This window comes from Mytilus californianus, unplaced genomic scaffold, assembly GCF_021869535.1.
Source record: "Mytilus californianus isolate M0D057914Y unplaced genomic scaffold, xbMytCali1.0.p SCAF_5, whole genome shotgun sequence".
Lineage (NCBI taxonomy): Eukaryota > Metazoa > Mollusca > Bivalvia > Mytilida > Mytilidae > Mytilus > Mytilus californianus.
Window position 1 is genome coordinate 7,136,376 of NW_026262701.1, and position 18,689 is coordinate 7,155,064.

General features: G+C 31.5%; 1 protein-coding gene across 5 annotated transcripts in view; it reads left to right on the forward strand.

Moving 5' to 3' along the window:
* The first annotated feature begins 894 nt into the window (after positions 1-894).
* LOC127701557 (uncharacterized) overlaps positions 895-18,689 on the forward strand; it is a 29,353-nt gene continuing 11,558 nt past the window's right edge. For 2 of the 5 annotated variants that reach the window (XM_052205491.1, XM_052205492.1), the window contains exons 1-9: positions 895-992; positions 5,949-6,598; positions 7,383-7,541; positions 9,168-9,235; positions 9,884-10,091; positions 10,357-10,520; positions 11,843-11,948; positions 12,607-12,880; positions 14,812-14,953. In XM_052205491.1, coding sequence (XP_052061451.1) covers positions 5,953-6,598; positions 7,383-7,541; positions 9,168-9,235; positions 9,884-10,091; positions 10,357-10,520; positions 11,843-11,948; positions 12,607-12,880; positions 14,812-14,953 — 1,767 coding nt within the window. In that variant the 5' untranslated portion in view covers positions 895-992; positions 5,949-5,952. Of the gene's footprint in view, positions 993-5,948; positions 6,599-7,382; positions 7,542-9,167; positions 9,236-9,883; positions 10,092-10,356; positions 10,521-11,842; positions 11,949-12,606; positions 12,881-14,282; positions 14,787-14,811; positions 14,954-18,689 lie in introns of those variants that run through there. The other 3 variants (XM_052205493.1, XM_052205494.1, XM_052205490.1) reach the window with 2 other exon arrangements.

Sequence of the window (18,689 nt, forward strand, 5' to 3'; positions counted from 1 at the left end):
GATCTAGTTAACTAAAAGAAAATAATTAAGATTGTGGCTCGTTTCACAAGTTGAAGTTTTACGATCGTACGTTCATTGTGCGATTTTTATGCGACACCCATACGATCTTTGGACACTGGAACAAATAAACCGTCTTTAGAGCAGTCCATGGTTGGACTGAAACAGTTAGTGGTAGTTAGATATTTACAGATTATAAACATTACCGGGTTAGCCACATTTACCCTATTTGCCCATCACCTTGAGTTGGAAGTAACAGCTGTCAGCGCAATTTTCACGGTACCAGAGACGTATATGTGTATATATGTCTCTGTTTGTACCGTGATAAGGAAGCCGATACACTTTGACTTAAAACAGAGACATATATATGCCTCTGCTTAAAAGGACTTCCAGAGACATTACATTACCAGAGACATAATTATAATGTCTCTGGGACTACTTATAGGCCGGGACCGTAAGTTTCTTCCATTTTCACAATTCAATAATATAAAAATAAGAAGTGTGACATGATTTCCAATGAACCTGATCATCAGAGACAAAAAAAAACCACACAAAGCGAAGTTTTCAGAAAAACCATAGTCCCTGTTAGTATTTCCACAGACTGGCAATACAAATGGTTTGATATTCGCCCGGTGCTACCAATCCCAACATCATTGACTGGCTACTTTGCCTATTAAACTCCGACGCTAAATGAAAATTTAAGTTTTTTTTCATTAAGTTTATGAAGAATTTTTATTAATAGTTTCTTCAACTTGAATAAAAACGCAAAAATCGAGTTTATAAATACTTTCATTACTCACATTCTCAAATTAACCTTAAACCGGTTTGCCTACGGAAATGATACGCACCGATGATTGGATCGAAAACTAAAATCCAAATTTGACCTTCACCCTCCATTGTTGTCACGATAAACATGGCGCTGGACTAGACATTGATTCTTTAACTTATTCAGTTATTTAAGTTATATGTTTCTTATTTTGTGATATTTTTAGCAGGTAAATTGATATAACTTGAATTTGATGAAAAACATATTGAGTGTTGTAATTTAAGGACAACTATGTCATGGAAATAGACCCCCTCCCCTCCTAATATGAACGATATGTCGGTTTTAGTTTTATATTTGATGTCATTGAAAATTATTATGAAATAATTAGAAAAATAGATTTTCAATTATTAACAATACTGTTAAACCAGTCATGCGCCAGAAAGTAATCATCAACCAGTTGATGTTTTTCTGTATATAAAGAAGAAGAACACTGTCGCATTCTCTAGATTGTAGTCAATATGTGTATATTAATTCATTGATACAGACCAAGGATTTGTATAGTAAGACTTACTATACAAATCCTTGATACAGACTGACAATGTATACATTTATATTTTTTGTTGAATAATCTTCTAATGACAGTAATGGGAAATCAAATTAATATTATAATAATGAAATAAAACAAAAATTAGTCCAAATAATTATGACGTGTGTCGTTTTGAGGGAAAGGCTATTTTGATTTTTTCTGTGATGCCTTCCTCCGACGTCACAACGATGAAGCCATTTTTTCCGTCTGGACTTTGAGAGAGAATTTTCTGTGGAACTTTGAGACCCAATTTTGCCTTGACAGCTAGAAATTCTTACCTTTTCTTTTGTGTGCTAGTTCAGTGTTCTCCCCAGGGCCAGCAATGTATAAATTTTGAGCGTGGTTCTATCGGTCTTAAAGTGGTGGTATAATTTTTGTCCGGAAACCAATCAAACCAGATTGTTTACACCAGGTGATTGATTTACCTTATGATTTTAACCTTGTTGATTGGATTTAATCGATGTAATTAACACTTGTAACAGGATTTTTTGGTGTTTTAATTGATTAAGAGATCATAGATTTATGATCACAGATAACCAGTGTTTTTGCTAGCGCTAGTCATTTTCGTCATTTACGAAACGGTTTTCAAAATGACGAAAGTATTCCAAATCAATTTCGTCACTTAAATTTAGAAAGAGTAAAAATATTTTTGCATGAAAATACTATAATTCTACCTGTCTTATTGTTTCTGACAAGTTTATGACCCTCAGCTAATTAACATTTACAACAGGTGTTATGAGTTGTGATTACAGATAATCCGCTTATCTCTATCGGATGGGTCACTAATCCGTAATTATTTATCAACCTCATAGTTGATCATCATAATTATTTTCCCCAGTAAAATCAGTCAGTCGGCATTTCATATTCAATATTTATCAAACAAGCACAATTTGCAGTTCGTTTGTCGTAGTTTCGTCATTTGAGTTTTCCCTCGGACAGTTCGCATTTTAATTTCAATATTTCCCAAACGATCACAGTTTGCAGTTCGCTTGTCGTAGTTTCGTCAAATGAATGTATTTTCGTCATATTTGATATAACTTTTAATCAAAAACTTTCGACAATTTCAATTAAAAAGATCGAACTTTATTCATAACATTCAGAAATATTTTCACGAGTCAAACAGGTGATTCCTTTACGATGAACTGCGCATGCGCGAAAGTATTCTTATGAATTTAAAGACACTAAAACGTAAAATACGAAACAATTAAGTATCAAACTAAACGAGAGAGACAAATATAGTTCTTATTTAGCAAATTTTAATTTAAAAAATGATAATTTCCTGCCTTTTTTGTAAACATGAACCAATCCGTAGATGAACCCGGATTCATTCTGAATTTATTTTCCACTTGTCACTTCCAGTTTTCACTTCATTTGGAAATCGAAAGTAAACATGATCTATTCATGATAAATTTACAATTTAAAGTCATTATAATTGTTCCAATAAGGATTTGTACAAATCCTTGGTTCCAACTTTATAGAATTAATCCTAAATATCGCTTTTAAACGTTTTTAAGGATAATGAGTATGAATAATGCAGTGAAATAGTCCTTACAAGTTCATTTATGCTGTGATTCCTGGTTTAAAAAAAATGGATCCCAACTTTTGCTGATTAGGAATGTACCCTGAAACTAACTGAAGTGAAATTGTGAACTAGATTTCTATATCGTATATCCTGATCTTCGTATTAAAGTGCCACATCAGTCAAATCATGCAGTAACTGCCTAGTATGCCTAAGTCCTTCAAAGTCTGACAAAGATGTATAGATAGTAATACACATCCTAGGTCCCTTGCTGCTACCCAAAATAAGGTTGATTTTCATCCCGCGCAAAAGTGACTAAAGCCCTCAAAATCCTAGCTTAAACCCTGCAGATAACTATTTTATAGCTTCATTCACCACCCAAGCTCTGACCTGTGACAAGTAGGCAAATACTTTGTACACAAACAGTGCCGATAGTAGTACACACGCCAGAACATTTTTTATACATAATAAATTGTTGGCTCATTACGGATAATTGACAATTATACATTTCTCAATTCTTTATGAAGCACATAGAACAAGCTTTCCTTGTCAGAAATATACAATTATCAAAATTAACGATTTCTGTTCTACATTCAACCATGGCCAAAATTATCTTTATGATAGTTATTACATAATAGTAGGGTTTCAAACTTTAGTACCTGTCAACAAGTAATTTAAAAGGGACGGACATCTGTACATATCATGACCCAGTTAATTCAAGTAGAAAATTCAAGTTTATTTACAATTAATTGCAATCTATTTTATAATAATAATAAAATGCATGACTGTACCTTCAAACTGGATATTTATATCCAAAATTAATGAATAAAAGAAACATTATCCATAAGCACATGTTAAAAATCTATTTATTGCACTTCCTGTCATTTAGGCGGGAAAATAGGGAGACTTTGTTGTTGACATTGAATATGGTTACTTATAGGTCTATAGACCTAAGATAAATAGATCTAGGAATTCTTTTTAAATGGATCATGGCAAATAAAGAATTAGATTTTAGTGCAGTATTTAGTCTGTATCTATGTTTGATTATCACTTAAGGCAAAAAAGGTTTATATTTACATGAAATTTATATTTATGGCAAAATGTTTTAAAGTTTACGAAAAATTTCTTTTTATTAAAATTTAAGATAGAAACTGGTTCAAATAATAAAACAATATTTGTTCTTGTTAATTTTATATCTCCTTATGAGAGGAATCCTTTTATATACAGAAACTTTCTATCTAGGAACTAGAAAGTTTTTTAAATTGAACATTTAAAGATATTAAAGTATACAAACTGTTTATTGATTTACTTCTTTTTTACCAATAATTTTCTGACTCAATGTCTACATAACACAGTACAACAGTATTAAAACAAAACAAAAGACATAAAAACTACAGTAACTAGAAATATAGCTAAGCGACGCAACACGACACGACACGACTGATTGTACGAATCATTTCACCAAGCTATCTGCACGTGTTACCCTGGTGCTATCCAAAAATCCTATTCTATACACTTCAATAGTGTACAATTTATGTACATTCCATTCATGTCAGTATACAAGTATAGAATGCCCATTTTCAGTCTTAGTCTTACAAAATTGATCTGTTGTTGCACAGGTAAACAGTCATCCAAGACACAAATTAGGAAATTTTATAGGATGCTCATACTTTAATAAACGTTTCAATCATTAATTAAAGATAATTTTTCAAGTGGAAAAGATGTTTCTGTTTAAAATGAGAATCTATTGATGTTAGCATATGTCATGTATGTTGGGAATATAAATAAGGAACAACTTTTTTCTGTTGGAGATTGTTATGAATAAATGTGGGGGAGTGTCTGGATGGCAGGGTAAATCAGGAAAATTGACAGTTGGATAAATGCCTTTCTAATTTCTTAAAATATGAATTTAAGAATCAATAAAAAGTCTTCCATTAAAATATGTACCTCTGAGTTTTTCAATATTTCAGCTAATGTATACATGTTTATCCTTCATGACTTCCTTAATGATATAACATGCATAAAGTGTTTCTGCTAATAGAGGGATGTCTAGAGTTCTAATATACCTATTCAGGTAGCATGTCAAATGGCTGCATACATTTACATTTCTTCTTCTTTCTTTACTGTGCTGGGCTCATCTGGAGCATTATCATACATTACATTTAGCCTTGTTTATTATTTCGACATGCAGGTAGTTACAATATGTCAAAAGATGATGTTTTGGTAAAACAATTGATTGGTTTTAATACAGTACAATTTTTAGTCATATGGTTTGGCATTTTAGCATCGTTAATCTGTTAAAATTTGAAGAAAATGTAAGTATGAACCAAAAGAGATGTGGTTGTTGGTTAATAAGACAGTAACACTTAATATGTGTATCAAGAGGACAATATTCAGAGTTTGGTGCTTGATAGTTCACTAAACATTTGGACTTGACTGGTCACTAGTCCAAACAAAATTTTTATTGTACATGTACAATCAATAATTATATAAATGTGACTGCATTTTGTAAATGTTAACAGTTTACCTGTTGCTTCAAATGTATATGTGACAGAGTGTTTATACATGTAGATAAAGCATTATCATATTGTATTACATAACTAAAAATACTTTATCAGCTCCGTAGTCCAGTACAAATATCATTTCTCTCAGCATTTTTAGATATAATTAAGTATTGTATTGTATTGCCTTCATAGTATTGTCTCTTTTACAAAAATTGGGAATTTTGTTAAAAAAGGTGTAATTATTACATTTTGTGTGAAGTAGCTAGATAATATATTGGAACAACATATATGGGAAATTTTTTTTAATTACATTGCACTACTTTTACTGTGACTTATTAACATGACCAGATAAGAAACATGACAAACATCTTTTAATTGATATTTACAAGAATGCAAAGTATAGGTACAATGTAGCTTTGATGAAAATTACTTTAAAGTTAAAATTTTGTGCAACTTGTCCATCAACTAAAAGGTCTTTAAGGATGAGCACCTAGTACATACATAATGTTTATTTTTGTTGTCCATTTGACAGATCTTTAATCTAAATACTAAGTTAAAACTTTTGTTTTATTTCAGCACAATGACTAAGAACCATTTCACTATTCTTGGTCTCAAACCTGGTGTTACAGATGACGATGTGAAAAAAGCATACAGGACACTAGCTAAAAAATACCATCCGGACAAAAATAAATCTCATGATGCTGAAGAAAAGTTTAAGGAAATTGGAGCTGCATATGAAGTGTTAAAAGCTAAAGACAGACGAGAAATTCATGAACGAGAACTCAACAGACCAAAGGAAGCATTTGTTAGAACTGAATTTAGAACACCTGGTGGTAGAACTCAAGAACACAATTATAGAGCTAAGGAAGAATTTAATCAAAGACGTAGATCTGAACCCCCACCTAGGTTTAAATTTGATGAAGATCCTTTTACTGGACCTTATTCACAATACAGAAATTCAAAAGGATTTAAAGAAAAAGATTATTTCGATCATTCCAAACAAAAACAACAGCGGCCTGCAGGAAAAAAGAGACCTCAGGAAAAACCAAAATGGAATAATAACTGGACTGAAGAAGAGGAAATGAGTTTCCATGACTATGGTGATAAATCCTCCTTTTCTTTTGCATTTAAGTCTTTCATGGATGACATGGACTTTTCAATGTCTTTCACAATGGGTGGTGATATGTTTGGAGAAGAGACTCCTTTTACAAATTTTAATGGTCATGGTAAGTTCAAGTAAACAATAATAGAATTTACAGATACATTGTACTTTATTTTTTCTTTATTTTTTTATTATTTTAAAATGTTTTGAACATCAATACAGAATACACCAAGCTTGATTACACATGTACAGTTTCAAGTATGGTCTTTAAGATATTTCCTTTAAAGTCTATTCTATTACATCAACTCTAAATTTGCAAAAAATAAAGTATGATATAACTATAACTTTTTTCTTTAGCTACCGGTATGTTTTTTATTTATTGATATTCTGTCCATCCTTTATTTGATCTGTCTGTTATGTATCATGTTTAAGTTTTTAGTCGAGGTAGTTTACCATGAATTTATGGTCATATCAATATGAAACTTAACATGGAAATGTGATAGTGTGAGCTGGGCATGGTGTCCTGGGGAGACACATTATTGTTAATTCTGCTGCAAAGTAGACAAAACAAATTCCTGGGTTGGCTTGTAAGGCTGAAAAATATAAACACACATACATGTAACTTTTATTTGAAAGACATCATAGTACACAGCCACTGCTAAATAAAAAGATCCATATTTTTTGTTAAGGTGATTTGGCATCAATGGGGTATATGCCAATGAGACAGTAACCCAAAAAAGCAATACAGAAATGAACTCGCACAATCTTTAGTATCTGTCTTAATTGTTATTGACATTGAATTCAATTAATTGATGTTCTGATGTTTTATCATTTTCAAAAGCTGTTTACATATAATTTAAACAAAACATGACAATCTCAATTTGAACATGATGTTATCCTATTTGTAGGTCCTGGCCCGAAGAAACCACATGCAGCATATCGGCATCACAAAAATAATGTGGCTGGTGAACATGGTTATAAAGGGGGTCTTAGCGAGGACTACTTGTTCTCACCACGGTCAGGAATGGATTCATCAGAATCAGAATCTGAGGACTCGGATGACTCAGGTTTGTTAATGACCATACAATGACTGTTGAGTTTGAATTCTAATGAATTCTATGTAAATGTTTGTTTTTGTGATGTTTATGTTCAATGTTTTGCTTATACATACAAATTAACTGTCAAATGTACTTTTTTTTGCTGGGAGATTTTCCTTTCCGATCTATGCGACTTGAACTTAGTGTATTGTTTAATTGCTACATTTAAGTTAGCATTACATACATATACCCCTTTGGTATTGAGATAATGATAGTATTTCTATAAACAGGTAATTACTTAATAGATACATGGTTATTTGATTTTAATTGTATTCCTCCCTTTGGATCTTTAATAGCCTGTTATTTACTAGATGAACATTATGGAACACACATGATGGTCCAATTAAATGTAATACACAAGTGGATTATAACATAGTAAAGACTGTAGGAAAGTATTAAAAAAAATCATCTCTCTCCTTCAAATGAATTGACAAAATGATTGAAAATATTTTTCTTATAAAAAATTGATACTTTTGAAAAACAGCACTAGTTACTGTTTTTTATCTTAAGATTTTAAGTCATTTTGTCATAAATAAATCACAGCATATTGTCTTGCAATATATGTTGTATGAATCAACAATATTGGATGTTAATTTTAAACACCTCTGCCTCATGGAAGGGTCAAGTGAGATTTTCAATTTAATGCATGCATGACCAGAACATTTAGGTGTAAATTAAAAAGCATAGACTAGATGGTTCTAAGTCTGAATTAGTTTTCTGGGTAGGCTGATGTGGGTATATAAGTATCAACAAGCCCTAAAATATGCATGTGGCTATAAAGTATTTACCATGTCCCTCTGTACATGTATATATATATATATTGTCCAACAATTATAATTGGTTACACAATCTCAGGTACTACTGAACAGAATGACTTCATATTTGATCAGCAGCTTGAAAGTGATGGGTTGTAATGTGTTAGTGTTTTGGATCTGTCAGCCTGTTACTTCCTGTTTGCCAATACTAGGATTTTTCAAGTAGTAAATGAAATTAATCATGTTGATTTTTTGTCAAACATTTCTCCAGTATTACTGTTCAAACAGAATCACTTCATATTTGGTCAGCAGTTTGAAAGTGATAAGTTATAATGTGTGAGTGTTTTGCAGATTTGTCACACATGTAATTCCTATTTTCCAATATTTTGAATTATGAGTGAGGGGAGGCTCTCTTAGTATGACAACATGATCAACTTTATTTTCTAATGCAAGAAAAATTACATAACATTCATTACTCTTCGGTAATATTTTTGTCATTGATGGGATACAGTTTCCCGTCCTTTATACAAGTACATGTAGTAGCCTATCCTCTACTATAGTATATTTCTCTGGACTAACCTTGCAATTGCGCCAAAATTCAGGTTGGTCTGAAAAACATGTAAATAAACTGAATGTGAAACTCCACGGCAACTCTTCCGGTGAAAACAATGCTTGATTCCACCCTTGAAATCGTCTAGGATAATGTTGAGTTTGAAAATATTCGACCAAAAACCACTACCTTTATTACATGACGGCGACTTTAGAATGTTTTTTTTTGTTCACTTTATAAAATTTGTTTATCCATTTGTGTTATGATAAAAAGAATATTTTGTCATTATAGATTTTGACTACTCTGATATGAAGTTTTCATGTGCTTTCTGTGGAAAAAGATTAAAACTTGAAGATTTGGTAAGTTTTATAAGCTGCAACGCATTTCTTTATCATGTCTGTTGACTGGTTGAAAACTGCTGTCTCCACAAATCTTTGTTCAACAAAAACATGATAAATATGAAAAGTAAATCTTATGTCAGTTAAATTACAGCATGCATTTCATCCAAGGTTTCTCAATCTACAAGCAACTAATAAACGCAACTAAAGCTGGTTCATGGTGCTTATGATTTTGAAAACAAGGCAAATCTTTGCATACATTTTCTTTTCCTTCCCCTCTTTTGATCAGTATACTTATAGCTATTTTCATTTTATTTAAATGAGATCTCACAACTGTGTAAATAAACTATTTTATTTATTTAAAACCTTTGACTGAAAGCAATGATATCAATAAAGTCAAATTAAGGTATAGACTTGAACTATATCTACTGTGAGACACAAATCATATTTATAAATGCCTCTTGATATTCAAATGATACTAAATCATTAGGAAGTACTTTATATCAAGATTCTATTCCCAATTCAATAATTGGGTAAAGCTTAAATATATGTATTATACAAGAAGATGGATGTACACAACAAAATGACAATTACCACTACTGAAATGATTGACATATTCTAGATCCATGTAACAGCTGATTTAACTTTTCCTTTTATTGCTTTTTTCAGAAAACACATGAGCCAGCTTGTGGTCATAGGAAAAAGACAAATATTAACATAGATAGTGATGACGAAGAACATCGGAATGGATATAGAAAAATGTTCCAAGACAAAAGTGGAGACTGGAGACGGGACCATGAAAAATTCCAGGAATACGTCAAGAGAGCAAAAAGGGCATACCGAATAAATAAATCCAGAGATGGCTGTAGAATGGAATGTAAATAACTCTAAAATATTTTTTATTTTAAGCAAAAAATTAGAAACAAAAGAGCAAAGAAATATTTATTTAATTAGAATCTGAGATGTTTCTGAAAAAAACAAAGACAGTAAATATTTTTATTATTATGTAGAATTTTAATCAGATTTGTATATTATTTATAGTTATTAGATATTTCTTGGGTACAAATATCAGTACTGTATTTGATGAAATAATGATGTTTTTTTCAAAGATGTGAAAAGTGCTTTCTTATTTTGTCTTTCAGCTCAAAAATTGTTATGTAGTTTATGTGGTAAAGTAATAGAAAAAGGAGAGGCAAGGACACATTCATTGTTTTGTCATACAAAAGCTGATCCCCACTTTGGACCTCCACCAACAACAAATGAGGATCCACCCATGAAAGACAGTAAATATAAACGAGCAAAAGAGGTAAGTAAAAGTTCAATGGTTACAAGTAATGGCGAATAGATAATATGTGATCATTCTTGATCAAACAAATCAAATTAGGTTTTTCTGTAAGAAAATCAGTCACAAGAATAATCTAATCTTTCATTAGGACCTACAAAAATCAGTAACAAGAATAATCGAATCTTGGATTAGGACCTACAAAAATCAGTAACAAGAATAATCGAATCTTGGATTAGGACCTACAAAAATCAGTAACAAGAATAATTGAATCTTGGATAAGACCTACAAAAATCAGTTACAAGAATAATCAAATCTTGCATTAGGACCTACAAAAATCAGAAGTTTTAAAAGTTACAAAAGTTATGATATCATAATAATATCATTGATAGTATCATAAGTTATTTAAAGTCTATCTATGCTCCTCTAGACCATTACTACTGTGGATTCAATCATTTTCATGTGAACCAATTTTCATGGGTTGAGGAAAAATAGTGTTTCAAGGATATTTGATTTTGTGAATTTGCCCAAGTAGGCTTACAAGCCTAAAGAAAACTGTTACTTTATAGGACATTTATATTCATGGTTTACATTTACAGAAGAAGTTCATAATTGCACTGTTATTAGTAGTCCCTGTAATTGCGCCTTTTTAATAACTTCAGGGTATCAATCATATAAGCACAGAGGAGAATAATAGGAATTTTTGCAGTATATAAAAAAGCATGAAAGATCCCCTTTATTAATTAGTTAAATGATATGGCGCTGAATCTAGGTCAAAACTCTTATTTACTTTTACAAATAATTTGATTTACATATATACAAAAATAATTATGTATATACGTAAATTGAATTACGTATATACAGAAATAATTCCATGATTATTTCTGTATATAGGTATTTATATAATATATACATTTAATATTATTTCTGTATATATGTTATTCAATTACAAATAAAGTATATACATAAATTGAATTACATATATACATAAATACGTAAATACAAATTTTTGATAAATCAAAATACATTTTTAAACTTTGACCACACATGTAAGATTTTTATGTACTGTAATAAATTTATGATATCAACTGACAATATGTATTATTGTTTTTCAGTATCAACAGACAACATGTATTATTGTTTTTCAGTATCAACAGACAACATGTATTTTTGTTTTTCAGTATCAACTGACAACAAGTATTATTGTTTTTCAGTATCAACAAACAACATGTATTATTGTTTTTCAGTATCAACAGACAACATGTATTATTGTTTTTCAGTATCAACTGATGACAAGTATTATTGTTTTTCAGTATCAATAGACAACATGTATTATTGTTTTTCAGTATGCAAAAAAGAAGGTGCCAAAATTTAAGAAAAGTTTCTCTGCAGATGATCCACAACAGCAACATTCATTTACAGAACCTAAAACAAAAGGAAGGGACACAATGGGTAAGTAATAAAAACAATAAATCATGTCACATGCTCGTAACCCGAAAATATATCTGTGTAAGGATAGTTTTCATTTTTATGTGTATTCATTTCCATTTCTATATAGTGAATGAAACAAAAGGAATAGTTACAATTCAGAATTAGGCCAAAAAGTACAAAATAAAAAAGTCTCATTAATGTTCCAAATTCAACACATACATGGATATTTATATTTTATTGTCAGTAAAAAAAGACAACAGAAATTTTGATTGATTTAGTTATATCTTAGAACCAGATGGTTTATTTGTTTAAATTGCTCAAAGATTGGGTATAAAGTATTTTAAGTAACTGCTGTGTCCATTAGATTGTCTGTTTGTTCGCCCTTACTCACTTTTACAAATTGGGATGGGCTTCTTGTATGATAGTTGAATCTGCAACTTCTTCTAAATCATTGACTGGATTTTAAGGAAACTAGCAGTCTTTCTTACCTTAAACCATTATGCACCACCCTTCTTTTTTTTTTTTTATATCTAGATGATTTAAAAGTTTCACATAGCAACACATAGACTTATACCATACCTATGCAAATTGGGCAACTAGAAAATTAGTGAGCTCTGCTTACATTTTTTAGTTAATGGTTAGATCAAGTGATTCATTGACAAAGTTGTATATTTTTTAGATGAACCAATGACTAGCAGTGGTACAGGTTTAAATCCTTCTCCAAAGTCAAAATTTGGTAAAACAAAAAGGGCTCCTGCACCACCTCCTCCAAAACCTTGCCCATCAGGACCCACGGTGGGACCAGCTCCGACCACTACCTCATCAAGGACAGAAGAACCAACAAAAACAAAGCTAGGTCATAGGGCAAGTTGTCCACCAGCACCACAAAGTAATCCAACATCAAGTCCAGCACAAGACAGCCCCCCTGTTAGACCTTCATCGCAGCTATCGAGGTAAGTAGTACTCAGTAGATAGTCTTTATAGTACATATAATATGATGAGAAATGTGCAGGTCATTAATTAGTGTAAACTATGACAAAAGTTCAACTTATACATTGAAAAGATATTGAGGGAAATTATGATAGAACTACTATAAAAAAAAAATCTACTGTCCAATTATTTGGTTTGTCTGACTAGTCCTGTCATTTTGGGGATGGAAGAAAATACTGAATAATAGAATTACGATGAAATAATTTTGATTAAATTTTTTTTTTTAACAAACAATCATGAAATACATTTCTTAATTTGACATTAAATCATTCAAATTAAGAAACAAGACTTCGGTCAATAGATTGATTTAGAAGAAGTACCCAGAAATTTTGCATTTTGTCCTTGTAATTACATTTGTGACAGTGTGTTTCAGTAAAAAAATCTTTTTTCAATGTATAATATAAAGAGAACAACAGCCATATTAAGAGAACCAACTTGTCTGTAAACATATTTATTTGAATTAAATAGTTTTAAGGATTCTTTTAAAACTTCATCATCATCATATTTCACAAAATTACACAACTAACAACCCACATAGGCAATCACCTCTTGGCAGAGGGTGCTTTTTACACTTTTAATATACAACACCTACTGCCTCGACAAAATCTAGTTCGGTGTACCTGATTAATTTCTTAATTTAAAGCACGATTTATTAGTATGTATCTGTTTATAAAACTTCTGATAATGGAAAATATACAGTACATGTAGTGCTAGTTTGAACATGGAGGGAAATTCAAAATTGCTGCTGCTCAGGATAATTTGACCATAGAAATTTTATTAATATTGTTTTTTATTGATCGTTTTTCAGAATTTGTTAATTTATCTTAAATTCTTTGAACAAAACCCAAAAAAAAAAAGATTGAATTACCGTAGATTCATTATTATTTGTGGGATTCCAATTTTTTTGGATTTCTTGGTAAAGGGTCATCCACAAATTTAAATGTTCAACAAAGTACAAATTTTCTATATGCTTGTATGCATCTTTCACCACGAAAATAAATATCCACAAAAATTAAAATCTTTCCTAACTTCACAAAAATAGGTATTCACAAAATTAAATGAATCCACAGTATGTGAAAGATGAAAATAGATTTGGAAAGCAGTAATATTTAGATAAACATTTCAAAGCTGAATGTTCAGAATTGAATTTTCAAACCATTCAGGTTCAAATATACATAATTTAACTGTATATATATAGTTTGATATATAGTCTTCTTGATGTTTTTACCATTGAATGTATGCTAGAAAATTTGCTTTTTGTATAGTAGATGGCTGTCAGATTGCAGTCTTTTATATCAGAGTGTCACAGTTGCTTTGAATAATGCTTGTCTTGTAGTGATTGTTAGTTTTCTTATTTCATTACAGAAATCCTATTTTAGGATTATTCAGAAGAATATTCAGGAGGAGAAAAAAAGCTCCTACTTTATTAAGTAGAAGAAAGAAAGCAGAATACACAAAATTACAAAATATTTGTTCATTTTTCAAGAAGTCAAACAGAACAAAACAAATGCCATCACACACAAGAATCTTTACGAAAAGAAAAATTGTACCAAAAACTTATCAGTCAATTAATACTGTTAAAGAAAATTCACATGTTTTTAAAATATACAAAAAGAGAAGAATAGTTCCTACTAAATATCAAGTTAAACCGAAAGGAAATATATGGAATGACGATCCAAAGAAAGAAAACGCCAGAATTTTTAGAGTTGTTAAAACTTCTTGGTAAAATAAAAAAAAACATTATATGTAAACACCTAATGTTTAAATTATAGTATAACAGATATTTGTTAAATCTCTTTGGTTGCCTGGGCTAATGAGGTCTATTGTTAACAGGCTATATTAAACAAAAATAAAATGAGAATTTGGAAGGAAAGGGATTGTTGAACTTTTTCAGAAAAGAAGATGTTCCAGTGAAAGTTGGAACTTACCAATTAGTCAGAACTCGCTACGTAGTAGCAACAAAACCTCCCATTTATTCTGAATCAGACACAAGTTCTGAAGAAGAAAGTGATTCTGATTCAGATAATGATCAGCAGGTAAAGTTGTTGTAGAATTTGGTGATAGCACTAATAGTATTATATAGCTTTAGTCATACACATTAACAATTCCCCCGTTTAGAAAACATAAAAATAAAGTTTCATTTCCACTTGAAAAATATTAAATTGTGTTGAATTACATTCATCAAACAAGTTAAAATTGCTGATCGATCAAATTCAATCATTATCCGTCCCTTACTGAGAATATTGAAAACCAAATGACTCCATAAATAGCCTTATTGAACCATTAAATATCTTTGTTTTGATTTCTTAGGACATTCAGTTCTCATCTTAATAGGTATTGTTGGAGTATTCTACATCTGTGTTCTTGACCACATACATATACACATTCTTGAACCCCTATTTCAGAAACAAGGAATTGATCACCTAAATTTTGCATTTATGTGTTATATCTTAAAACAAACATAGGTCAATTTGACATATATTCATTTGATTGATTTTGATGTAATATTTCAATTCATATGTGAGAAATGGTTGTTTGATCATCTAAAGTTAAATTCAAATGCATCTTAATGAGCAGATAAGCATCCAGTTGCAAGTTTGAAATTCTTTTTTCACACCACTGACTGGTTGTTGAAGGGTACTATGAGATAATTTAAGTGTGTTGATGAAAATCCATCAAAGGGCAGGTCACTTTGACCGACTTTTTATGTTCTACTGACTTTTTGTTAAGTTTACATCAGAGTTCACATTTTTGGTACAATTAGATGTAGAATAGTTTTATACTCCATTGATTTGTGCTTTGATGTTAAGTCATTATTTAGTTATGTCATTCTTCATTGACTTTGTTGTGATGAGAAGGTTTCATTCATTGAATGATAGTTGGAGATACATGTACATCCAATGCAGTTTATGAACTTTTTTTTTTATCTAAGCAGTGGTACAACAAGGTAAACTTTGTAATCAGTATTAACTATAATGATAAATCAAATTAAGATTAATTAATTTCTAAAGTTCTCAACCATGTAAAACATCTTATTTAAAGTTATATTTTGATAATATGAATTCTGCAATTCACAAAAATTTGTTCAAGAGTTGGCATGTCACATGACTATTACATGACCTATGTGAACTTACAACTTGACAACTTTTAAAAAGTCTAATGCTAAATCCTGCTTTCATTAACTTTATATACACTGTCCATCATTTATCACATAACTTACGATACTACATAAATATAATCACTCTCACATTACACAATAAGACCATCAAAGATTAACCAGTAAAATATGTATAACATGCATGATCATATGAATCATACTTTGTATATATTCCTGTAATCAACACAACATATAGTTGCTCTAAAGTCTAAAATGAATAAAAATAAACAATAAAAAAAAATTCCCAATTATAAGGTGTACAACAACTAATCTTGAAGCCATTTCTACCACCTTCATTTCATTAAACAGAATGAAAGTGAGGAAAGAGTGAAATGTTTTGAAAACTATTTAAGATATCATATTTGCCACTGGAGATTAAACACCAATCAATCATCATCATCAAAAGTGGGATTCACTTGGGCATTCCTATACTGTTTAGTTTCCCACTGGAGGTTAAACACCATAGGACATCCCTATATTGTTTTAGTTTCCCACTGGAGGTTAAACACCATAGGGCATCCCTATATTGTTTTAGTTTCCCACTGGAGGTTAAATACCATAGGACACCCCTATATTGTTTTAGTTTCCCACTGGAGGTTAAACACCATAGGGCATCCCTATATTGTTTTAGTTTCCCACTGGAGGTTGAACACCATAGAACATCCCTATTTTGTTTTAGTTTCCCACTGGAGGTTAAACACCATAGGACATCCCTATATTGTTTTAGTTTCCCACTGGAGGTTAAACATCATAGGGCACACCTATATTGTTTTAGTTTCCCACTGGAGGTTAAACATCATAGGACACACTTATATTGTTTTAGTTTCCTACTGGAGGTTAAACATCATAGGACATCACTATATTGTTTTAGTTTCCCACTGGAGGTTAAACATCATAGGGCACACCTATATTGTTTTAGTTTCCCACTGGAGGTTAAACATCATAGGACACACCTATATTGTTTTAGTTTCCCACTGGAGGTTAAACATCATAGAACATCACTATATTGTTTTAGTTTCACACTGGAGGTTATACACCATAGGACATCCCTATATTGTTTTAGTTTCCCACTGGAGGTTAAACATCATAGGGCATACTTATATTGTTTTAGTTTCCCACTGGAGGTTAAACATCATAGGACATCACTATATTGTTTTAGTTTCCCACTGGAGGTTAAACACCATAGGACATCTCTATACTGTTTAGTTCCCCACTGGAGGTTAAATACCATAGGACATCCCTATATTGTTTAAGTTTCCCACTGGAGGTTAAACACCATAGGACATCACTATATTGTTTTAGTTTCCCACTGGAGGTTAAACATCATAGGACATCACTATATTGTTTTAGTTTCCCACTGGAGGTTAAACACCATAGGACATCCCTATATTGTTTAGTTTCTCACTGGAGGTTAAACACCATAGGGCATCCCTATATTGTTTTAGTTTCCCACTGGAGGTTAAACACCATAGGACATCCCTATATTGTTTTAGTTTCCCACTGGAGGTTAAACACCATAGGGCATCCCTATATTATTTAGTTTCCCACTGGAGGTTAAACACCATAGGACATCCCTATATTGTTTAGTTTCCCACTGGAGGTTAAACACCATAGGGCATCCCTATATTGTTTTAGTTTCCCACTGGAGGTTAAACACCATAGGACATCCCTATATTGTTTTAGTTTCCCACTGGAGGTTAAACACCATAGGACATCCCTATATTGTTTAAGTTTCCCCCTGGAGGTTAAACATCATAGAACATCCCTATATTGTTTTAGTTTCCCCCTGGAGGTTAAACATCATAGAACATCCCTATATTGTTTTAGTTTCTCCCTGGAGGTTTAACACCATAGGACATCCCTATATTGTTTTAGTTTCCCACTGGAGGTTAAACACCATAGGACATCCCTATATTGTTTTAGTTTCCCATTGGAGGTTTAACATCATAGGACATCCCTATATTGTTTTAGTTTCCCCCTGGAGGTTAAACATCATAGGACATTACTATATTGTTTAGTTTCCCACTGGAGGTTAAACACCATAGGACATCCCAATATTGTTTTAGTTTCCCACTGAAGGTTAAACACCATAGGACACACCTATATTGTTTTAGTTTCCCACTGGAGGTTTAACATCATAGGACATCCCTATATTGTTTTAGTTTCCCACTGGAGGTTAAACATCATAGGACACACCTATATTGTTTTAGTTTCCCACTGGAGGTTTAACACCGTAGGACATCCCTATATTGTTTTAGTTCCCCACTGGAGGTTAAACATCATAGGACATCCCTATATTGTTTTAGTTTTCCACTGGAGGTTAAACACCATAGGACATCCCTATATTGTTTTAGTTTCCCACTTGAGGTTAAACATCATAGGGCACCCCTATATTGTTTTAGTTTCCCACTGGAGGTTAAACATCATAGCACATCACTATATTGTTTAAGTTTCCCACTGGAGGTTAAACACCATGAACATCTCTATATTGTTTGAGTTTCTCACTGGAGGTTCCCACTAGAGGTTAAACACCATAGGACATCCCTATATTGTTTTAGTTTTCCACTGGAGGTTAAACACTTTAGGACATCTCTATATTGTTTTAGTTTCCCACT